Below are 24,730 nucleotides of genomic sequence, written 5' to 3'. Positions count from 1 at the left end.
AGGTTAGCTTTTGTCAGAGCCCCCTGTGAAATCTCCACCAATGTCATGGACCCTCAACATTGTTCTTACCGAGTTGATGAAAGTTCCTTTCGAGCCACTGGATTCCTGGCATCTGAAGTATTTGATCCGGAAAGTCTTTTTCTTGGTGGCTGTTACTTCAGATCATAGAGTCGGTGAGTTTCAAGCCTTAGTAGTGGATGCACCTTATAGTAAGTTTCATCACAACAGAGTAGTCCTCCGTACGCACACTAAGTTCCTGCCGAAGGTGGTGTCAGAATTCCATCTGAACCAATCGATTCTTTCCCCAACATCATGCCCATGCTGATGAGAGTGCCTTGCACACTTTGTACTACAAGCGAGCATTGGCCTACTACATAGAGTGGACTAGGCCCCATAGACAGTCTGCGCAGGTTTTTGTTTCTTTTGAGCGCAACAGGATGGGGGTCACCATTGGGGAAACTCACAGTCTCTAATTGGCTGGCAGATTGTATTTCTTTCACTTATGCCCAGGCTGGGCTGACTCTGTAGGGTCATGGCAACGCTCACATTGTCAGAGCCATGGCTGTGTCAGTAGCCCACTTGTGATCATCCTCCATTGAAGAAATTTGCAAGGCTGCAACGTGGTCTTCAGTCCACACATTCATGACAGTCGTTTTGGTCATACAGTTTTGCAGAATCTGTTTGTGGTCTAGAATCCGACTCCACCCTCCTAGGTCCATTTTATTCTGTTCCAGGCTGAACTCTCTTTCAGATTGTATATAGTTGTGAGGACCAGTTGACCAATGTTAGTTTTTGGTGAGCCTGGATTCTAGGGATGCCCAGTTGTGAAAATTATGGCCTGCTTGTCCTTGGAGAAAGCAAAGATATTTACTTATAGCAGGTATTCTCTGAAGACAGCAGGCCTTATATTCTCACAAACCCTCCCACCCCCCCTTGGAATTGCCTCCTATTTTTTCTTTTTATGCTGTAGTATATAACTGCAGTGTCTGCGCTCTTGTGGTGTGCAGGAAAGCACATGCACAATAGATTGTGCTCGCTTTCCACAGAAGCTCTTTTGAAGCTTTTTAAAAGCTTTGGACCGGGCAATGCGGGATCGTGTTACCAATTGTGAGAATATAAGGCCTTCTCTTCTCGGAGAATACCTGCTACAGGTAAGTATCTTCGCTATACCTGAATCAGTCAGATGATGTACAAGAGTAGAATGGTGAACTAGGTGAGATCCAAGGATATTTGAAACCTGTATATAATTTGTATCTAAGCTCCCTGATTTAAAGCTGTATGTATATGCTGAAATAATAACTCAAAATATTTGTGAAAGTTGTATGAATCAATATAGTTTGGTCAAAAAAAGCAGGGAAATTGAGGACTGAAAAAGAAACAAAAATAGGTACTGTGGGTTTTTTAAAATTTATTTTTCTTTGTTGAATCTAGTGCTGTTGTTTTGGGCACAGATGGGAGTAACACTATAGGAAAAAAAAACTTTATAGAAGACATCCTTGCAGCATTCCTTTAAGAATGATTTCTTATTATTGTACCAGTGAGATATGACATCTTGTGTTTACATGCCAAAGAAATATCACCTCCCTACCCTTCTTTCTGCAGGTGTTTTTCTTGAGCAGTCGTGTCCATCCTGGGGAGACACCCTCTAGCTTTGTCTTCAGTGGCTTCCTTGAATTCATTCTGCGCCCAGATGACCCACGTGCGCAGATGTTGAGGCGCATGTTCATCTTTAAATTAATCCCGATGCTGAACCCTGATGGTGTAGTGAGAGGGCATTATCGGTAAGAGCAATTTGGAGAAGCTTTCTTTTTGTTAGATTGAATACTAAGTAAGAAATGAAGATGACGTTTTCTGTTTTTGAACCCTGAGCACTGTGTATCCCAGAGGGTTTGGATTTGTAGGCTGAAAGGGAGAGAGGGGATTGTGTGGAATTTGTTCCACAAGTCACTATCATATATTGGATTGTTTCTTGTACAGATATGGCATTTTTATGGTACCTGGAGCTTTCAAGTTAAGTGCATTCTTAGCTTAATTTTCCTTAGTGTTCCACTGTGTTTTGGAACAGTCCCTGTTGGGGAAGGTTGGGCTGAGGATCTGTGGTGGATGAGATTAGGAAGAAATGAAAATTTAGAGACAGGCAAGAAGGAAGAAAGCCTTAAGCAAAATTAGAAATGAGGGAACAAGAATTGTCATAACCTCATACATGTACTATTAGTGCTTCTGCAGTGTAGTGACCCAACCCTGGTCTGATTTTGACTTTTATGTGTTAGGAATCATAAGGAAGTTCATATTTGAACATGTACAGCACTAGTAGTGCAAGTTTGCCTGCCTAGTTGCAGGGCTTCATTCTGTATCCTCTTCTCTAAAAAAGATTGTACTTATCACGTGTGAGAAACTGTGAGTGCATTGGTGGCAGGTCCTCATCAGTGGCGTTGCCAGACAGCCAATTTTGGATGGGCCTGAGCCCAAAGTGGGTGGGCACAATATTTTCTCTGCCCTGCCCTACCTGCAAAATATGAATACATTTGCTAATAAGAATCCTCAAGCTCTGTCAGAAAAGGTACAGAGAAGGGTGACAAAAACTGTAAAGGGGATGGGATGACTTCCCTATGAGGAAAGGCTGAAATGGCTTGGGCTCCATCTTGGAGAAAAGACAGCTGAGGGGAGATAGATAGAGGTATATAAAATACTGAATGGAGTGGAACGGGTAGACGTGAATCGTTTGTTTACTCTTTCCAAAAATACTAGGACTAGGGGGCACGCAATGAAGCTACAAAGTAGTAAATTTAAAATGAATTAGAGAAAATATTTCTTCATTCAATGTGTAATTAAACTCTGAAATTCATTGCCAGAGAATGTAGTAAAACTGGTTAGCTTAGCAGGGTTTAAAAAAGGTTTAGATAGCTTCCTAAAAGAAGCTTTGGAAAATTCATTGCTTATTTCTAGGATAAACAGCATAAAATGTATCTGTGAACACAGTTTACATGAAGACGTATTAGGACTCATGAGAAGCAGCGCAAATAGATTTTTGGTGTAGAGAAATCAGGTCCATCGATTTCAGCATCAGATACGTCGGACCCAATGACATTGGTAGCTGCATTGGATACTGAGAACACATCAACATCGAGGAGGTCTCCATCTGCCTTGACCTCAGGCATTGATAGTGGTTACCAGGGTCGAGTATCCTCAGACCCTTCCCGAGGACACATAAGGATTCAATGTCCTCATTGACACCAAGGGACATCAATGTTGGACGGAGGCCAAGAAGCATTGGCATTGATTCCCACTGACGAACAGTATTGGGAGCATGGGGGCATCAACATTCTTAATTACCTGGGAAGCAACTGCGCCCAGTGTTGTTCACCCTCCATGGATTTGGAGTGGCTGCACCAGCCTCCGTTGAGCCAAGACCTGGCTACTGATTCAGCCCTGATACCTTCTGAAGAGCTTACCACATCTGCTGAGCTATAGCCTTTACTGATGGCTGACATCGAAGAGCAGATCTGGACACTGCTTCAGGAAGAGATGGGCACCATCTTGTTTGATGCACAACTAAGTCATTGAGGCCCTTCACTTGGGCCCCACTTTTTGGAGTCTTATGCTCTGCCTGCGGACTGTGCACCGACACCGATACATTGAATGGTGTCATAGTTGGTGCCAGTCAATACAGTGTCACTCCTGCCCTGAGCCTGGCAGCAGCCCAGTAGTCTGGGGCAGGTCCAGGCTCAGACTTCTGGGAGGACTATTTTCCTGAATTTGGTTTGGAATGCTCCAGGGAGTCTGACCAGAGGTCCTCTTGGAGGAGGAATCCTTCTAGCTTGTCAGACCCCTCTCCTCTCCATGAGAGGAGAAAATCTTCCCTGAAGAGTTCTTTTTCATCTCTTTTGTATGAGAGATGGCTCAGTCCATCCCATTTCAGTTGCACATCGAGGATGAGCCCAGGGCCGAGTTATTGGACATCCTCGACTTTGATGTACCCCCTCAAAGGAATTTGTGATTGTGTCTGTGCACAGGATCATTCAGACTGTAGAATTGAAACAGTGGGAGACCCCCCAACCCCCCGGTGCAGTCTATTCATAAGACTATGTATAGAGTCCATAAGGCTTCCAGATTCAAGAAACTTCAGTTTTCTCACCATTCTGTGGTGGTCAAATCTTCTCTCAAAAGAGCCAGAAGTTCCAGGACTCACTCTTCAGTACTTCCAGGGAAAGAGACTAGGACTTTGGAGTCTTTTGGGAGGAAATTGTTTCAGAATGCTATGCTAGCCTCTTGCATATGTTCTTACCAGCTCTTCTTGAGCTGCACTTGTGGAACTTAATATGCAGTGTGACGGAGTCTGCAGCTGCTATATCCCAAGTTTTTGTCCAGGGGCTGTGATAGTCACATCCAGGATAGTTGGGTTAAGGCAGTTTCAGTTTGAAGTACAAGTCCCAGAAGGCATTGCAGGCAAGGAGCCAGGAGGTGAGAGGAAGAATCCAGACTAGACTCCTAGCTGCAATCAGGGAAGACATGGGTGTAAGCTGGCAGGATGTGTAGAGTGGCTGCCACTAGGGGGAAAGAGAGATAGGAAACCCTGTGTACAGGAGCTCCTCATTAGTCTAATGCTTAACTCAGCTGGTATGGGTGTGGGGGAAGCTAGTGGAAGGAGAATGATTGGTTGTGAGAGCAGAAGCCAGGGATTGAATAGGCAGGTGGGAAGGAGTCCCAGAGGAGTATTGAAACCTCCTGAAGGTAAAGGCTGCTTTGTGATTTAACTGGGATGATGAACTGAATGAACTGTTTGTCTTGGGAATTGAACTACTGTTTACTGTGCACTACCCAGACTGAAGCTGACTGTGAGCCTGTATTGAATCCTGGTAGGTGCTGGCAGCCTACTGCTTAAAGGGGACTATTTGCCACACACTTTCAGGTGACTTACATGTGTTTAAGATTGAAGGTGAATGCTGCTGTTGGAACTGTGTATCAGGTCTACTAGAAACCTGCATGGAATAAAAGCCTTAAGATTGAAGTTGCTGGTGGACATTTGTTTCTTGATTGTTCCAGGAACGCTCTCCCTGGTGACAGAGTGCATACGACACTTTTGATGTGGCATCCAGGGTCTCTGCCCAAAGCAGCAGGAGGTGGCTCGGGCAACCTGTGATGCTTTTGATGTGGAGTTCAGGGCCTCCACCATGGGTATTGGGATGCGCAGACTCGCCTGGTTACATGCTTCAGACCTAGAACCTACTGTTCCAGGAGAAGCTGGCGGGCATCCCATGTCAGGGTGATAATTGCTTTTGATGTCAAGGTGGAGGAGGTCACTGACCTCATCACGAAGCATACTAACACCATCAAGTCATTGTCCCAGCCTCCTCATAGCATGGTCTCCACTACCTGGGGGTACTCAGCCGGAGGGTGACAGAGGACCTACTACTTTAAAAGTTGTAGGTTCCCTCTTTCCTGTCATCCACTCCAGAGCTCCTGCCCCTGCCAGCGGCAGAAGGGAGCTCAGAAGTCCCAGCTTTCTGTCCAGTCAATGCCAAGGATAAGCTTTTGACGTGCCAAATTGTCCACTGAGAGCATTGAAGTAAAGCTCTCGGCACCAAGAATTGCTTATACAGGAACTCTTTCCTTTCAGAGGCCAAAGTGGTTGAACCTGTTCCATCAAGGGAAAAATGGAAGGGATTTTATGCCCAAGTACTTCCTGGATTTCATCACATCCTAGACCTAAGGGCCCTGAACAAATATCTGTCAAAGGAGATGTTCAGGATGGTTTCCCATGACATCTTGATTCAAGAAAACAATTTGCTATATTCTCAGGACTTAGAATGCCTATACCCACATTCAGATACATCCCAGTCACAGGAGATATTTGAGATTCCAAGTAGTGAAACACCACTACCAAATCACATTCTGCCTTTTGGCCTTGGATCAGTTCCCAGAGTATTCATAAAATATCTCACAGTGGGGAGAACACGTGATGCGCTGAGGGAAGCGGACGTGCAGCTGCTTTCCTCCGGGACCCTTCCGCCTTCCCGCCCGGGCCCGCTGCAGAATAACCCATAAAAGTGGAAATTTTCTTCGGAACCAGAAAGTGTTTTATGTATGGACCTCTTTGTCACCCATTCTGAGATGGTGATGCCGAGTAAAGCAGGCAAAAAAGATGCAGAAAAGATCCGAGGCCAGAGTGACTCCAAAATGGCGCGGAGCCTAGCGTGAAGCAATCGTTATTTACTTCGCCACAGCTCCAGCAAATATCAGAAGTTGTAAAGAGTGCGATGGAACCACAGTTGACTCAGCTCTCAGACCAACTCACTAGCTTGGAGGCGATGCTGGAAGACACTACACGTCATTTGGGGGAGCTAGAGCAGCATGTGTCGGGGGTGGAGGATAAGCAGTCCACTCTTACCGCGTCGGTAGAAACGCTTCAGAGGTTGGTGCAGGCCAAAGCGCAACAAATCGATGATTTGGAAAATAGATTTAGAAGATCCAACATTCGAATCGTGGGTATCCCGGAGTCAGTTTCAGATCAGGTTCTTCCCACATTGCTAGAACGCTGGATGGCCTCAGAGTTTGCCCTTTCTGATAATGCAGGGCCACTGTGTCTGGAGAGGGCCCATAGAATGGGCCGGAAACAAGAAGGGGAGAAGAGGGCACGAGTGGTCATAGCCAAAGTGCATAATTTTGTACACAAGGTGGAAATTCTGAGAGGAGCACACTAAAAGGATAGTTTGTTTTGAGGGACATACAGTAAAAATATTCCAGGATTATTCCCCTGCACGTCAGGAATGCCATAGACTATTTAATCCAATTTACAAGTCTCTTTTTGATGTGAAGCATAAATTCATTCTAGTATATCCAGCGACTCTTAAGATCTCCCATAACGGTGCATGGCACTCATTTGGAAAACCATCAGAGGCGCAAAAATTCTTGGCAAGCATCAGTTCAATGACAGGGGTATCTAATTGAGCATGATAATAGAGGGACATATTTACCTGCTTATGGTTACTAAGCTTTGGGAGTATAAGGTGTAGATTTGGGCTATTTTTTAATGTCATTCTGACAGAAGCATAGTACATAATCTACAGACTAGAACTGAATTTCATGCAATCTATACAGGTTATGGTTTAAGCAATTGGTATATTGTACAGGGTTGTGCACTCCAGGTAAGGAAGACTAAAGCAAATGGATTAAAGGAAATATATGTATCATGGGTGTTAAATTATGGTATGTGGGTCTTAAGGCTGTAAACAGGCAGCGAACTCAATGCAGCAAGTATGGTAGTGGTTCTGTTCATTATAGCTACCAAGTATTACATATTAAGGGCATTTGCTTTAAACTTTGCTTTAATTCATTTATCCAGTCCTTACATGCACATGGTTTTGCTTTTTAAACCCAAAGGTGAATCCTAAGGGCGGTTGAACAATTAGGTATAAACTGTGTTGTTTCTGACTTTAGCAGGACCCAAAGTTGTCCGAAACAAGTAATCTATACATCTACTGTCTTAGCAGAGTACAGAAGAAAATGATTTATGTTACTTTTACTGGAATTTTTGCTGCTTATAGAATCTGGCTTTCTTGGGGGGGGAAGGGGGGTCAAGGTGACTGTGGCACGGCAAAGGCTGGGTGGGCTGGGATGGATGAGATTACTTGTGGCAGGGTCGGGTTAGATTTGGGCGGGGACAGGTTAGATTTCTGTCCCTGTGCAACTCTCTACTGTGTACACCACCTTGATGTTATTTGGCGATAAAGCAGTCTATCAAATCTACTAATAAATTTTTTTTTAAAAATGCAGCAATCACTGTATACAGTTGTGCTAAGCTCTAGCATATTGCAGGCTTGTTTACATATATATATATATATATATATATATATATATATATATATATATATATATATATACAGTGTTCTAATACAGAGTAACTATTGTCTGTTGCACTTTAAAAGGAGTTGGTGATTGTGAAACTGATGACTTGGTTTATTGGGTTCTTTTGCATTCTCTCTTTCATTTACAGAACTGACTCAAGAGGTGTGAACTTAAATCGACAGTACCTAAATCCAGATTTTGATCTTCACCCAGCAGTTTATGGAGCTAAAGCAGTGCTCATGTACCATCATGCTCACAACTGTTTACGACCAAACTCCCCAGACTGGCGAACCTTTGTCTCTCCGCTTGTCTCAAATATAACAAGTACAAAAGCTTCTAATCATTCCATTGAAAACTGCACCTTCATCTGCAAAACTTCACTGTCTGAGCTAGAGAAAACCAACAATCTCCTCAATTCTGTAGGTAATGAGGGTGATTTCATTACACCATCTCAAGCCTTCCAGCAGTTAGAAGAAGCGCCAATGCTGGCCGTTGATGCCAATGAACAGTCCATGCCAGATGGCTTTAGCAATAACAGAGTAATGTGGATTATGGACCCTTGCCCAAAGCTCAATAAGGAGGTGCAGGGTGAAAACCAAGAGGAGAGGCCACTGTCTGCTCATCCCACTGAAACTATTAGCCCGCAGGAAAGTGGAATTGCATACTATATAGACTTGCATGGGCATGCGTCCAAGCGTGGTTGCTTCATGTATGGGAACAGTTGCAGTGAGGACAGTGATCAGGTGACAGAAATTTTCTCTCCTTCCTATAATAAAGACAAAAGTTCAAACTCTTATGTTACAGGAACAATAACTTCACTAATCTAGCTTTGTTTTATTTATTTATTTATTTTTGATCTGGCTTGTCTTTGGTGTGTATGGGAGTATCTTGTTAAGTATGAATCTTACCCGCTTCTATCATTTCCGTTAATGATATTGTTGAGATTTTGTCTGGAATATTATGTCCAGTTCTGTAGACTGCACCTTCAAAAAGATATAGACAGAGTAGAGGCAGGCTAGATATAGGCTCAAAAAATGGTGCAAATCAAGTGTACATATCCCAGAGCAGGGTTCTCAACCCAGAACTTGCAGCACACACAGCCAGTCAGCTTTTCAGGATATCCACAGTGAATATGCATGAGAGAGATTTGCATACACTGTCTCCTTCATATGCATATTTATCTCATGTGTATTTGTTATGCATATCCCGAAAAGCCAACTGTGGCTGAGTGTGCCTGAAGGACTGGGTTGAGAACCACTGCCTTAGAGGAGAAATGGATGAGATAATATGATAGAGGAATTCAGATACCTCAAGGGATTAATGACGTTCTAACAGGTGGGCAAACTTAATTTTTGTTGTTGTTGTTAACAGTGATTGTATTAGTGACTCTCTTGCTGGCATCAAGAACTTGGGGAGGGGGCTTCTCCTTAGAATTTTAGTTGCAGGACAGGAGGGGAGAATCACCTTTGGGATGCTCTCTAGTACAGCTTTATGCCTGCAAAGAGCAAAATAAAGAGAAAATTTAATCAAAAACTTAGACAAAACTAGACAAAAAATAAAATGCTAAATAGAAAAAAAAAGAGCAAAACAAGCACCCAAAAATCAAATTTCCCTGGTTAGGCTTTAATTATCTTACCAAGATAAAGAAACACAGCTGTCTGGCTCCATCCACACGATAGCATGGGTCAAGAGACTGGGAAGGTCTCTCAATCCACTCTAGTCACAATTCCTCTGGTTCCTACTAGAACAAGACTTCTTTTTCCAAAACAAAGACAGTTATGCCCTCGCCTTTGCCCTTTGACCTTAACCTTTATTCTCAGTCTCTGGGAAGATCACCTGGGAAGGGCTGGCCTCCAGCCCCTTCTCCCATGTTATGGCTTACTTAGGGGTTAGCATAGTATGGAATCAGTGTTCCAAAATAAACTCACATAGGGAAAATTGTCCAGGAACTTCTTTATATTAAAAACCCTGAAAAGGTTATAATAGGTCACCAGAAACCCATTTCATCAGGGCTAGTGCTGACCTGCCCACCTGCCTTCACCCCCATAGTTTCTAGTTATTGGTGCATCCATCCGCTAGCAAGTAACAGTTCTACATAGTCTTAGTTCCGTCCATTTCCAAGTGAGTGCACAAACAAAAATAGTTTGAAAGCTTCACTTGGTTGTAGTCTCCGCTCTTTGGTTTAGCTCCAACCTGTTTGGTCTCCTAAGCTGGAAGACTCTTTTCTGCTCCAGCTACTTCTTATAAGGTGGTGGATCCTCCCCTAGGTCCCACCTAGGAGGATCCTAGGGGCCTAATTGCCTGTCTTCCTCATTGAAATATTTAGATTGCCATCTTATGGGATTCAGGTGTTTCTCCTCTCTGTCTTCCTCCAAAGTGCTTAATTTTATAGTTAAGGGTTTTGGCCCTTTCTGTAGCTCCCTACTGGGTTCTAGGACTGATTTTGGGGTTTTGGTCCCCACTTTCACCCTTTTCAGATACCCCTGCCTTTCTGAATTGTACAGACCTTTCAACATGGTTTTAGAGATCTGCATAGCACTGAAGCACTTATGTCAACTAAGAAGATTACCAGTAAAGGAAGTCAGGCAGTATTGCTGCAATTTGACTTGTCTGCCACATGCAACATGGTCAATCTTGATCATCTTCTGGTTAGACTGAGCAAATGTGGAATAGGGGAACAGTTTTAAAGTGGTTCAGAAAAAATTTGGTTCATCGCTTTTATGCTGTAAAAGAGACAAACTTTCTCATTTTTGGCAACCTCTGTTTGGAGTTCCCCGGGACTCCCCCTGGTCCTCTATTTTATTTAATATCTTTATATATTCTTTGAAATATGTGGTGTTGGATAAGGGGGAGTGCCTTTACTCCTACACAGATGTTTCTTTTGTAATTGTTACTTTTCCAAGTGACTCTTCTCTATTGCAGTTGAAGTTGAGTTATAGTGGGAGTCACGTGATGCTGTGAACGGGGAAGGAAGTGTTCCTGACCTGCTCTGAGGGCCCTCTGTGTCACCCATTGGCATCTGCACAATAATGGGTCCCAGATTGCTTTTTCATTACCTTTTTTGGTCTGAGAGTACATGGACAAATTCTTTTCCCCAAATGAGAGTGATGATGTCTAACAAAACCACTAAGAAAGATAGACTGCTCCAAGCCTCACAAAAACAAGGTGGCTGACAGTCTGGTGAAAGTGATTATGCAGTTTTCAGGGAATGTATTATCAGAGTTGAGAACAGCGATGGTGCAAGTGCTTGAGACCCAATTCGAGGGACTATCGGGTCAGATCTCTCGATTGGAGCAGATGTTAGCTGATACCACCCGGCACACCTCTGAATTAGAGCAATGTGTTTCGAGGGTGGAAGGCAATGCATGAACATCGTGCTCAGATATTGATGCTTTGCAGGCACTAGTGCGCTCCCACATGGAAAAGATAGAGGACATGGAGAATCGGCCCTGGCAGGACAGCCTCCGATTTCTGGGGGTGCTGGAGTCAGTTGCTGATCAACAGCTTCTCCCGGCCTTGGAACGTTGATTGGAGGCAGAATTGCCATTATTCGAGGGCCAAGGCCCTGTGTGTCTAGAGCGCATACACCATTTAGGTAAATGTAAACTTGGAGATATGTCTGTGTATGTTCATTGCAAAATTCCATACTTATCAACACAATTAGGAGATCTTAAAACTGTACAAACTAAAGCGTGATACACTATCTTATGAGGAAAATACGGTGCGTATCTTGCAGAATTACTCGGTTGCCTTGTTGGAAAACAGGTTCCTGTTTCACCCATTGTGTAACATTCTGGGAAAGAAGAAAGGTCACTTTATGCTACTCTGTCTTGCTCTATTGAAGATTATTGGGGAAGTCACTGGCACTCTCTTGACTCCCACACCGCAGCAAAAGACATTATTAACAAGATGGATGGCACAGCACTTCAGAGGCTATTAGTTGACAATATAATCTTCAGCTGGCTTATTTATTTTCTAAATCCAAGAAGACAGGAGGAGCCTCCACGGAAAGTCAAAGCAAAACAGCAAAAGTAGAGGCTGACAAATGCGCAAACCAATAGGGAGATAATCTCAAAAAACAGTTTATTCAGAATATTCATATCAATATCAAGGACCCGACACGGTCCGTGTTTCGGCGCCAAAGCGCCTGCCTCAGGGGTCACAATCAACTTTCTCTGAGAAGAAGGTGATAGGCTTGAATTCCTTTATGTGCATACATAAAGGAATTCAAGCCTATCACCTTCTTCTCAGAGAAAGTTGATTGTGACCCCTGAGGCAGGCGCTTTGGCGCCGAAACACGGACCGTGTCGGGTCCTTGATATTGATATGAATATTCTGAATAAACTGTTTTTTGAGATTATCTCCCTATTGGTTTGCGCATTTGTCAGCCTCTACTTTTGCTGTTTTGTTTTTATTTATTTTCTAACCTTTACTGGGAATTACCATCTGCCATGAAGGCCTTTCTCATTTTTTTCTCACTCACAGATTTGAGCTTTTTTTTCGTTAATGTTGGGACCACGGTATTAACGTAACTGTTTAAAATGATAAAAGGGTATGTTGTTATGCCTTGATGATATCGGGAGAATCTTGAAGCACAGGAGCATGGCTTACTTACCCTTTACTGATGGAAGGTCATTGGTGGGGGTATATTTTCTTTTTTATGGTTCTTATATATGGAATGTTTCAGTAGATTTATGAGGGGTGGGAAGGAAGGAGGGTGGTATGGGAAGCGTGGGAGGTGGGAAGATTGAAGGGGAGGAAAGGAAGTACAATATCTCTTTGCATCTATGCTTGGGCTGGTGTATACCCTTTTTTTTCTTGGATATATTTTTCTATTTTGCATACACTTTTTTTTATTCTGTATTATCTTTACGACTCTTGGGTGAAGACTGGGTGCCTGGGGGAAGAAAATAGTGTGTCTGTTTTATTCTATTATTGAGGTGAATCTCAATAGGGTTCTTATACTTTTTTTGGAATGTGTCTGGGATAACCTCTCCAATATAGTGATTTAAGATATTAATCCTACTTAAGCGATATGAGTCAGACATTGTGTGAATTCAAGAAACTAGATTAATAGACCAGGAATATTTAAAACTTGGAAGAGGCTGGGTGAGTCAAGTCTTTTATTCATACAGCACACGTGGGGGTGGGGGGGTGGCAGTCTTGGTCAAGAAAGCCTTTCATTTCCAAGTTCAGGTCTTTAAGGAGCTCCAGGAGACCAGGTCAGATTTGCCGAGCAGACTCAGGTTTTCATTGCTGGATGAGCAACAACTTGGGAGGGAGACCCCTGTGAGACTCACCGGAACTCTGCCAAGCAGTGTCGAATCCCTTCTGGTCCGAGCAGAGAGGAGAATCGCCTACCTGCTGCAGACTCGGTGGCAAGAGAAGACCCAAGGGATTTCGGGCTGGCTGATCAAATTCCATGATTTTCATTGCTGGAGGGTACCGACTCAGGAGGCCGGTATCCCATTAGTAAACAGAGAGGTGATGCGTCCCTTCTGAACAGAGTTCCGCATCTGCCTTACAAGCCGCATGGGCCAACCGGGACTGAGGTGAGATCCAGCCCACCCAGGCTGTGAACCACACAGCTAGCGGACCCACAGCACTGAGGCACATCGGACGAACCTGGGAGAGGAAATAGAGACCCACCCAAGATGTACTCCCACACTGTTCTCTCCCCCCCCCCCCAAGAGGGAGTCTAAGCCGCCAGCCGAGTGCCTCTCCAGAGGACCGAGGACGTTGTGAGAGCGAGGAATGGAGAATACCCCTGGATTACATGATGGGCGATGTGGACAGCCGCCTCTAGACAAAGACAGTCCAGAGGACCGGATTGATCACTCTCTCAGCCGAGCCAAACCAAGACCGCTGGAACACGTGCCAACAAAAAAGCAACTGGAACCCAACATCAGCCCAGCTGCCCGATGGAAAGACACCGGCGTCAAGAACCCCATGAGCGAAGAGACAATCTTGGATGACCGCCACTGGATCTGCACCGGAGATGGGACCACGTGTCACCTCTGGAGACCTCCAAGTCAGCCACAATTAGGAGTGCAGAGTGAAGAGTGCAGAGCACGCTGATCGCCGAAATAATGTTTAAGAGTCATGGTATGAAAACTCATAACGACTCGTAACTAATTTCAGTTCAGAATCACTGTTCACTCCTACGTATAGATCGAGGAGTTTCAACACAAACTGGAAAAAAATTTTTAAAAGCGTGTTTGCACAGTGCATGCACAATGTATGCTCAGTGTTAACTGTGGCCATGTTTACACAGTGCAAGCTTGCACAATGTATAATCAACTTAAGCGCACTATGTAATGTTCAAAGTTATCTGTAAGCATGTTTATACAATGCATGCCTGCATGATGTACAATTAAGCGCACTATACATGTATGCATAGTGCATGTAAGTCGTCATATATTGATTTAGATCCAGCTCATGATTAATTCAATCATGTTTGGACTGTATATTTAGGGACCCCTAATTGCCCGACACAGGAATCATCGCAGTGATTCATGAAAAAGCGCTGTATCTATGGTTGAGGCATTTCTAATTATAGCATCTCAACTGTTGCAATAGCTACCCTGCTACTATCGCACCCAAATTCCACCTGTCTGACTAAGCAGAGACATGACAGCCCGAAACCCAGCTCACGTCACTGCCCTTATAACTAATTACCAAACACAAGAACCACCACAATGTCACCAACGAAAATGCCTAACACCAAAACAAAGAAACACACATACCTCATTACAATCCTACTCGCCTTACTCCTCCTCTCTCCAAGTGCCAGCACAACCAACCCTCACTCAGATGTTATACACAACATTCCAATGAAAATCTGGGAACCCTATATTCTTCACAGAAACCTGGATTCGATTAGATGATGACCCCATCTTAAACGAAATATGCCCCCCAGGTTACAAGATCCTATATACTATGAGAGATCAAAAAAAAGAAAAGAAAAAAAGAGAAGGTGGAATAGCAGTAATCTCCAAATCCTCCCTCAAGACAAAATTTATATCCAAATTTAGCTCTCCACAGCTCGAAATTCTATCCTGCACATTAGAAGATGACACCCTACAAGATCAGCTATGCTGCATCCTATTCTACTACTGTCTGCTAGGAAAATGGGCAGAAACCCACCTCAAATTCACCAACTTCATCTCCAACACTTTCATATCCCACTCAAACATTCTGTTGCTCGAGGGAAACTGGGGGATCCAAGATGGCGTCTGAAACGGACGTGCGCTGCAGCAGCTCCTGATCTCTAGTTGGTATCCTAGAACCTGGGATCTCCTTTAAACCAGCAATGGGGAAAAGGAAGGGAAAAACTAACGTGCTCACCTCCACGAGCCGTTCAGAATCTTCCACCATGCTACAGGCGACCCTGGATGAGATGGTAGTGCGAGCGCCAGGACCCACGATGAGCACTTCGATGAACCCAAAAGAAGATCGGGAACATAGAATAGAGGGAGTCACATTGAGTCCTCCCTCGTTTACAGCCCCCCCAAGACCCGGAGGTGTTACAGTTGCATCGGAGGAGCAGCAATCAGGTGCACCCGAAGGTGGACGAGCCCTAGTTGCTGCAGGAGGAGGCCCCATAGCAACTTCTTCTCCTGTGGGAACAACCGATTGCGAAGACAGGATGTACATTTCCTTTCTTCACAATCACAGGAGATTCCCTCCGGAGGTAACGGAGGATATCAGAGACCTGCTGTAGTCACTTTAGAGAGTCTTTGGGACGCAGTACAGGGACTGAATTCTACTTTGCAACAGATTTCTAATTCCACTCGAGGAGAAATGGCGGAAATCAAACAAATTCAAGCCCAGTTTTCCGGTAGGCTTGAGACTCACACAACCAAAATAGAGGTACTTGAAAATAAAGTGCAATCTTTTAAGAATTTTGCCTCGACTGTTTCTAAAGATAAAAATTTCCAAACTCGGAAACTCGAGTATTTAGAAAATCAGATTAGGAGAAATAATTTAAGACTACTAAATTTTCCTAAATCGCCTTTAATTTCCGCAGTAGAAATGTTTAAGAAATATCTTATGGAAGTTTTTTTATTTGTTCTGATAATATTCCACCTATTACAAGGATTCAATATATTTCTGGTATAAGAAATGTGAGGAATTCTCTTCAACCTGACTTGAACTTAACTGAATTTCTTGAAAACTCATTGGAAATAGTAACTGAAAGGACCACTATGCTGGTAACGTTTGCTCTTGAACTTGATCATAATAATATATTTAAATCGTATTTTCGCCATATAAATGATAATTTTCTAGGATCAAGAATTCAAATGTTTCCGGACCCTTTCGAGGGATACTCAAAAAAGAAGAAAAGAATTTTTGCAACTAAAATCAAGAATGCTCAGTCTAGGTGGAACTTTTTTGCTTATGTATCCCTGCAGATGTGCTGTATCTTTTAATTCTTCAAATTATATATTTCTTGAACCTGGCAAATCTCAAGCAAAGAATAGAATAAGAACCGCTGATTGTAACACTATGTATCGGCTGTGCTTATTGAGGGAGCCTTCTGTTTTCAATTGTTGATTAATACTATGAAAAATTTCCTAGTTCTTGGATCATATTGGGGCTCATTTTCAAAGCACTTAGCCTCCCAAAGTTCCATAGAAACCTATGAAACTTAGCCTTCCAAAGTGCTTTGAAAATATGCCTCATTGTGGACTAAGTATTGAATTAGTTTTCTTTATCTAATATAAGCAAATAATATTTCAGAATTTCCATATGTTTATGTTATTGCATGAATGTGAAATGAAAAATTCATAAATAAAAAAATGTAAACAAAAATTCTGTTGCTCGGAGATCTAAACATACACCTCGAAAACACAAATGACCCAAGCACCAAAGAATGCATTAACTTTCTACAGCAATTGAACTTCCAATACCTCCTCAACCAATCCACAAAAAAGGCCATATGCTTGACTTAATTGCATACAAATTCACAGAAACACACCACATAATATCAAACGAGATAAAATGTGAGGAAACACCATGGTCCGATCACGTGAAACTATCCACGACCCTCAACTGGAAAGAGGCCACCCCTCACACCAGAACCAACCAGTCGACCTACAAATCCTGAGATAGATAATGAAACCTTCTGGACAAACATCTATGCCAACTTGTGGCCGCCTCCCAATAACATCAAACAATTCCTGACAACCTTGGAGGACAGATGCTAGACCATCCTCATTAATTTAGCACCACATTGAAAATGAAGAGAACAACCAGAACTCAGACGAACTCATGGTACAACAACAATCTAATGGAACAAAGAAGAGAATGCAGGAAACTAGAAAGACAATGGCAGAAACACCAAACCGAGGACAACAAAACAAAGTGGAAATCAGACTATACAAATTGATACGGAGGAAAATCAAATTCAACTACAAACAACTAATTGGATCCAACTACAAAAACACGAAAAAACTCTACAACATAATTAACTGTATCCTATCCACAGAACAACAGACAGTTGAAACACAAAATCCACCGGGAGCACAAGAACTAGCCCACTATTTCAGAGTTAAAATAACATTGATGAGAACCTGCTTCCAAAAAGACGACCAACAACTGGACCTGTTTCTGGATGAGCTCGCCAGAATCGATGCACCATACGTTACCTATAGATAATGATCATCATTCTCAACCCCTAACACAGCCCTAGTTTGACAAATACTACTCAAAATTATCAAATTCCACTGCTCACTAGACATATGCCCCAGCTACCTACTAAAGGAACCTCCCACCCAATTCCTAGAAAGCAGCACCACCCACGCAGCTGACCTGCTGACCATAGGCACCTTCTCTAAGGTAAAAGGGAACATTGTTCTAACACCCGTACCAAAAAATCCTAAAGCAAGCAAACGTGATGTCAAAAATTACAGACCAGTAGCCTCTATACCCCTCATTGCTAAGCTAGTAGAATGTATAGTCAACAAGCAACTTACTGAATACGTGAACAAATTCTCAATAGTCCACGACTCGCAATTTGGCTTCAGATCATGCCACAGCACAGCATAGAAACAACACTAACCACTCTCATCGACAACTTCAGAAGAGAAATCAGCCAAGGAAGGAACACACTACTACAATTCGACATGCCATCTGCCTTCGATATGGTCAGCCACCACACCGTAATACTAATACTTGACAAGATCGGCATAAGTGGGGCAGTACTCGCATGGTTCAAAAACTTCCTGACCAAAAGATCATACCAAGTCAAAATGAATAATGAATTATCCTCCCCCTGGCAAGCTCAAATCAGGAGTCCCTCAAGGCTCTCCCATCTCTCCAGTCGAGTTCAACAGCATGATGACCCCATTAGCCAATAAACTAGCCAACGAAGGCCTCAACCCATTCATCTGCACCGATGATGTGACCATCTTTATCCCTTCAAAAAAGACATCAAATACATCTCTGAGATTATCAAAAAAGGCCTACACCCACTAGAAAACTAGACCTCAGCATTCAAGCTAAAACTCAACTGAGACAAGACCCAATTCCTAGTAATAACAGCACCCCACAAACAAACTACCATACCCAGCATAACTATTGATGGAACCACGTACTCCCTCAAACAACCTAAAACTATTTGGAGTGATCATCGACCAGAAACTGACTTTTGAGCCCTGGTCACAAAGGTAGTAGCTAACACATTCTATACAGTTTGGAAACTAAGGAGAATCAGGAACTTCTTCTCACAAAAGTATTCCAACTCGTCATACAATCCACAGTTCTCGCACACTTAGACTACTGTAACACAGTCTACTCATGATGCAAAGAGCAAGTCATAAAGAGACTCCAAACAGGCCAAAACACAGCAGCCAGACTCATTTTAAGGAAGCCACTCTATGAAAGGGCTACTCCTCTGCTTATAGCACTCCACTAGCTCCCAATCAAAGCTCGAGTAACGTTCGACTCTGCACCATGGTCTGGCTCATAATTAATGGCGAGGTGCCTGCATACCTTGCAGTCATGATCATCCTACCTCTCAAGTGCTCACTCAAGGAAGCGAGTAACTACTTGACCCTTCACTACCCCAGATGTCACAAGATCCTCTCCAAATCCACTCAGCAAATTTCCCCAATCTAAGTACCAAACTATGGAATGCCCTACCAAAGGCAAGAAGATCTATAATACCATACACTAACTTTCAGAATAAACTCCCTAAATGTTCCTAACCTCAGACAACAGAAATGAAGCATCCTCATCCACACAATACAATCCCCCCTCCCAACCACAAACTAAGCTTAAGACCTCAAAATAACCAACCATAAACACAGGCAACCAAGAAACTAAACCTAATCAACTAATGTTCCATGACATGAGAGCATACCATCCTCAACCTCTCATTCATTGTTCTCTTTTTTTCATCCACTACTCCCTTACCTATGGTCTCTCTCCTAGCCCTCTACTCCCCCAGCTAGTCTCAAAATTGTATCTCACTACCTCCGCGATGTAACATTGTAAGCCACATTGAACCAAACATGTTTGGAAAATGTGGGGTATAAATGCTGCTATGAATAAATAAATGATAATAGCAGATGTTTACTACTTCATGTGCAAGATCAAGATTTTTTACTTAATAGTTTATGTGCCAAATATATAAATGAACGTGCCTTTTAAAAAAATTTAGTTCATTTGGCTATGCAAGATACGTCCCTTTAGTTGTAGCGGATGACTTCAACTAGGTTATTGGATCCCTTATTGCATAGATCCACACAAAAACAAATTCCATCTTTGGATCCAAACAAAGGTCTTCCTTACTTCTGAAGCGTGATGAATCTCGTGTACTTACGGTACAATGTCCTACATAGATTACATCTTAGCATCTCAATCCCTCAGGTAGCAGAAACAGCCATAGGGTCTCTTGCGGTATCAGATCATTCAGTGGAGGACCGAGAAGATGGAGATTTCCAGTGTATTTTTATGATGAAAAAGAATTTCAATCTTACAAAAGGAATGTACATAAGTACATAAGTATTGCCATACTGGGAAAGACCAAAGGTCCATTGAGCCCAGCATCCTGTTTCCAACAGTGGCCAATCCAGGTCACAAATACTCGGCAAGATCCCAAAAATGTACAAAACATTTTATACTGCTTATCCCAGAAATAGTGGATTTTCCCCAAGTTCATTTAATAACGGTCTGTGGACTTTTCCTTTAGGAAGCAGTCCAAACCTTTTTTAAACTCCGCTAAGCTAACCGCCTTTACCACATTCTCTGGCAACGAATTCCAGAATTTAATTAAACGTTGAGTGAAGAAACATTTTCTCCGATTCGTTTAAAATTTACTACATTGTAGCTTCATCGCATGCCCCCCTAGTCCTAGTATTTTTGGAAAGCGTGAACAGACTCTTCACATCTACCCATTCAACTCCACTCATTATTTTATAGACCTCTATCATATCTCCCCTCAGCTGCCTTTTCTCCAAGCTGAAGAGCCCTAGCCACTTTAGCCTTTCCTCATAGGGAAGTCATCCCATCCCCTTTATCATTTTCATCGCCCTTCTCTGCACCTTTTCTAATTCCACTATATCTTTTTTGAGATGCGGCGACCAGAATTGAACACAATATTCGAGGTGTGGTCGCATCATGGAGCGATACAAGGCATTATAACATCCTCATTTTTGTTTCCATTCCTTTCCTAATAATACCTAACATTCTATTTGCTTTCTTATCCGCAGCAGCACACTGAGCAGAAGGTTTCAATGTATCATCAACGACGACACCTAGATCCCTTTCTTGGTCCGTGACTCCTAATGTGGAACCTTGCATGACGTAGCTATAATTCGGGTTCCTCTTTCCCACATGCATCACTTTGCACTTGCTCACATTAAACGTCATCTGCCATTTAGACGCCCAGTCTCCCAGTCTCGTAAGGTCCTCTTGTAATTTTTCACAATCCTCCAGCGATTTAACGACTTTGAATAACTTTGTGTCATCAGCAAATTTAATTACCTCACTAGTTACTCCCATGTCTAGGTCATTTATAAATATGTTAAAAAGCAGCAGTCCCAGCACAGAGCCCTGGGGAACCCCACTAACTACCCTTCTCCATTGAGAATACTGTCCATTTAACCCTACTCTCCGTTTTCTATCTTTTAACCAGTTTTTAATCCACAATAGAACACTACCTCCTATCCCATGACTCTCCAATTTCCTCTGGAGTCTTTCATGAGGCACTTTGTCAAACGCCTTCTGAAAATCCAGATACACAATATCAACCGGCTCCCCTTTATCACCCCTTCAAATAAATGTAGTAGATTGGTGAGGCAAGATTTCCCTTCACTAAATCCATGTTGACTTTGTCTCCTTAATCCATGCTTTTGAATATGCTCTGTAATTTTGTTCTTAATAATAGTCTCTACTATTTTGCCCGGCACCGACGTCAGACTCACCGGCCTATAATTTCCCAGATCTCCTCTGGAACCTTTTTTAAAAATCGGCGTTACATTGGCCACCCTCCAATCTTCCAGTACCACGTTCGATTTTAAGGATAAATTACATATTTCTATCAATAGCTCTGCAAGCTCATTTCTCAATTCTATCAGTACTCTGGGGTGAATACCATCCGGTCCAGGAGATTTGCTACTCTTTAGTTTGTAGAACTGCCCCATTACATCCTCCAGGTTTACAGAGAATTCATTAAGTTTCTCAGACTCGTCAGCTTCGAATACCATTTCCGTAACCGGTGTCCCACCCAAATCTTCCTCGGTGAAGACCGAAGCAAAGAATTCATTTAATCTCTCCGCTACGAATGGGAGGATTGTTGTTTGTTTAATGCTTGACATATGGACAATCCCTCCCACTTTTGGGAAACTTTAAAGGTAGTATTACACAGGAATATCATCTCCTATCATCTTCTATGAGGCAGCCCAGGCATGTCGTATATCCCAAGCTATTCTCTTATTGGAGAATTGGTGTAGAACAGCTTTATATAGCCCATCTGTCACCAACCGGTGGAGACATTTTTAGCTACACAAGTAGCATTGAATGCTTTGATACATGAAAGAACTGAAAAACTGTTATTCTATCGCAGATATTTGTTTTAGGGATAAACCTGATAAATTGCTGAAAAACAGATATTAAAATGTTGCAGGGATCATGCTTCATTACTTCCCTTAGTAACACTAGTGGGGTTCAATTTCATAAAACGTTAGATGTTGTGCAAATAATTTTGTTGATTTTTGTTTTTAAATGTATGTATGCTGAGACTCCTTTGGACCAAAGTCCCCAGCTACTAGACTGCTTGGAGGATGCGGGACTATCTCGTTTGTCTCCAGATGATTTGGTTAATTTGAATGCTCCATTGAAGGCAAAAAAAAATCAGTCTGCCATAAAAGCTTTGAAGCAAATGCGTTGGGCCCAGGCGAATACACCCCGGAATTTTCTAAAATTCTGGTGGTGAAGGTTTGTGCTCCTCTGGCCTCCTAATACGATGTGGCAGTAGTGGATGGGGTATTTCCCTCTGGATCCAATACAGCTTTGATTACTCTTATCCTCAAGCCAGGTAAGCCCCTGCATCTCTGGAATCCTACCATCCTATCTCGCTTCTCAATGTAGACATTAAGATTCTTTCCTGGATATTGACAGATCGTCTAGCCTTATATCTTCCACCGCCTTGAGTGAATTCCTTCAAAAAGGCAGTAAACAAATCCTAATAAATAAATAAAAATAATTGGCCTTGAGCAGGTGGGATTTGTCAAAGGCCATCAGTCTGTGATTAATGTTTGAAAAGTCATATAGTAACATAGTAGATTACGGCAGAAAAAGACCTGTACGGTCCATCCAGTCTCCCCAATAATATAAACTCATTACATATGGTATGAAATGTTACATCGTATGTATACCTGCTCTTCATTTATCCTTGCCGTTTTTAGGGCATAGACCATAGAAGTCTACCCAGCACTGGCCTTGTTCTAAAATTTCTGAAGTTGTTGCCAAAGCACATGAAAAGCTTCACTCTAGCCCATTCAAATCTACTCAGCCTCCATCAGGGCACAGACTGTGGAAGTCAGCCCAGCACCAGTTTTCCTAACTAATCTCCCTTAACCTTCTTTGGAATCACTCCTTCTAAACAGGATTCCTTTGTGTTTGTCCCACGCATTTTTTAATTCGTTACAATTTTCATCTCCAAAACCTCCTGTAAGAGGGCATTCCAGTTATCTACCACCATCTCAGTGAAAAATACTTCCAGACGTCCTGATTCTGCCCACTTTCAATTTCAGTTCATGCCCTCCAGTTCTACACCTTCCCATATCTGGAAAAGGTTTGTTTGCAAATTAATACCTTTCAAATATTTGAATGTCTGTATCACATCACCCCTGTTTCTCCTTTTCACCAGTGTATACATGTTTAGGTCAGCAAGTTGCTCCATGTATGTCTTGCTGCCTAAACCCCCACCAATTTTGTCGCTGTTCTCTGAACCACTTCAAGTATTTTTACATCCTTTAGCAAGATAAGGCCTCCAAAACTGAACACAATACTCCAAGTGGGGCCTCACCAATGACTTGTACAAGTCTGTTGGCTATACCCCTCTCTACACAGCCTAGCATCCTTCTGTCTGTGGCCACCACCGTGTCGCACTGTTTCTTCACCCTGAGATCTTCAGACACCATCATTCCAAGGTCCCTCTCCAGAGGTGAGCTTACCAATCTCTTCCTATCTGGTACATCTTGTTTGCATTTGTGCACCCCAAATTCATCACTCTGCACTTATTGGCGTTAAACTTTAATTGCTGGACCTTTGATTATTCTTCTAATTTTTTAGAGATCGAGCACAACACTAGTCATCTTCCTTTCCTCCGAGTGGATTCCATTTACCATCACCCTCTGTCACTTGTCAGCCAACCAGTTTCCAATCCAGTTCACTACTTTGGATCCTAAGTTCAATTCTGTCAGCTTATTCATGAGTCTTCTGTGAGGAACAGTTTCAAAGGCTTTGCTGAAATCCAAGTAGATTACATCTACCGCACATCCTTCATCTAGTTCTTTGGTCACCCAGTTGAAGAAGTCGATAAGATTCATTTGCAGGATTTTCCTTTGTTAAAGCCATGTTGCCTCGGATCTTGTAACCTGTTGGTTTCTAGAAAGTCCACTATCTTTTAGCAGCAATTCCATTATTTTTCCTACCACTGATGTGAGGCTTACTGGCCTGTAGTTTCCCACTTCTTCCCTGTCTCCAGTTTTGTGGCCCATATCCGCTCGTCTCCAATTCCTCAGTACCTCTTCCATCTCTAATCTAGTAAATAAATCTTTGAGGTCCTGCAAAGACTTTTCTGTGAGCGCCCTCAGTATCACTTTCAGATTTTCAAGCGTTTATAAACGCTTTGTTCCTTGAATGGCGCAATATCTACTCCATTCCCAGATATATCCTCTGCCACTGACCTCAGTCCTCCAGCATTTTCTTCTGTGAACACTGAATAGAAGTATTTGTTTAGCTTTATCCTCATCACTCTCCACATGGCTATTCTCAGTATATTTCAGTCTTGCAATTCCATTCCTATTTTTTCTCCTTTCCCCAATATATCTAAAAAAGGTTTTATCACCTCTCTTTACCTCTTTAGCCATTTTTTCTTCCGCCCGCGCTTTCGCTAGTTGTATTTCCCTCTTCACTACTTTGAGCTTAATCTGGTAATTTTTTCCATGATCTTCTTATTGAGTTCTTTTGTATTTCTTGAATGAATCCTCTTTTGCCCTTATTTTTTCAGTGACTTGTTTGGAGAACCATATAGGCTTCCTGTTTCTCTTGTTTTTGTTTATTTTCCTTGCATAAAGATCGGTTGCCATGTTTATAGCAGTTTTCAGCTTGGACCACTGCACTTCCACTTCTCCATTTCCTACCCCTGCCGTCT

The 24,730-nt window shown here is 42.6% G+C and overlaps 1 protein-coding gene across 1 annotated transcript in view; it reads left to right on the top strand.

Annotated features, from left to right (window-relative positions):
- The window catches only part of AGBL5 (ATP/GTP binding protein like 5), a 557,199-nt gene that overhangs the window by 132,695 nt on the left and 399,774 nt on the right, over positions 1-24,730 (top strand). The window contains 2 exon segments of the mRNA XM_030198622.1: positions 1,603-1,781; positions 7,994-8,588. Coding sequence (XP_030054482.1) covers positions 1,603-1,781; positions 7,994-8,588 — 774 coding nt within the window.

Source organism: Microcaecilia unicolor, chromosome 3, assembly GCF_901765095.1.
Source record: "Microcaecilia unicolor chromosome 3, aMicUni1.1, whole genome shotgun sequence".
Taxonomy (NCBI): domain Eukaryota; kingdom Metazoa; phylum Chordata; class Amphibia; order Gymnophiona; family Siphonopidae; genus Microcaecilia; species Microcaecilia unicolor.
The sequence above is the reverse complement of the archived record's forward strand: the minus strand, read 5'-3'. Positions and strand labels throughout refer to the sequence as shown.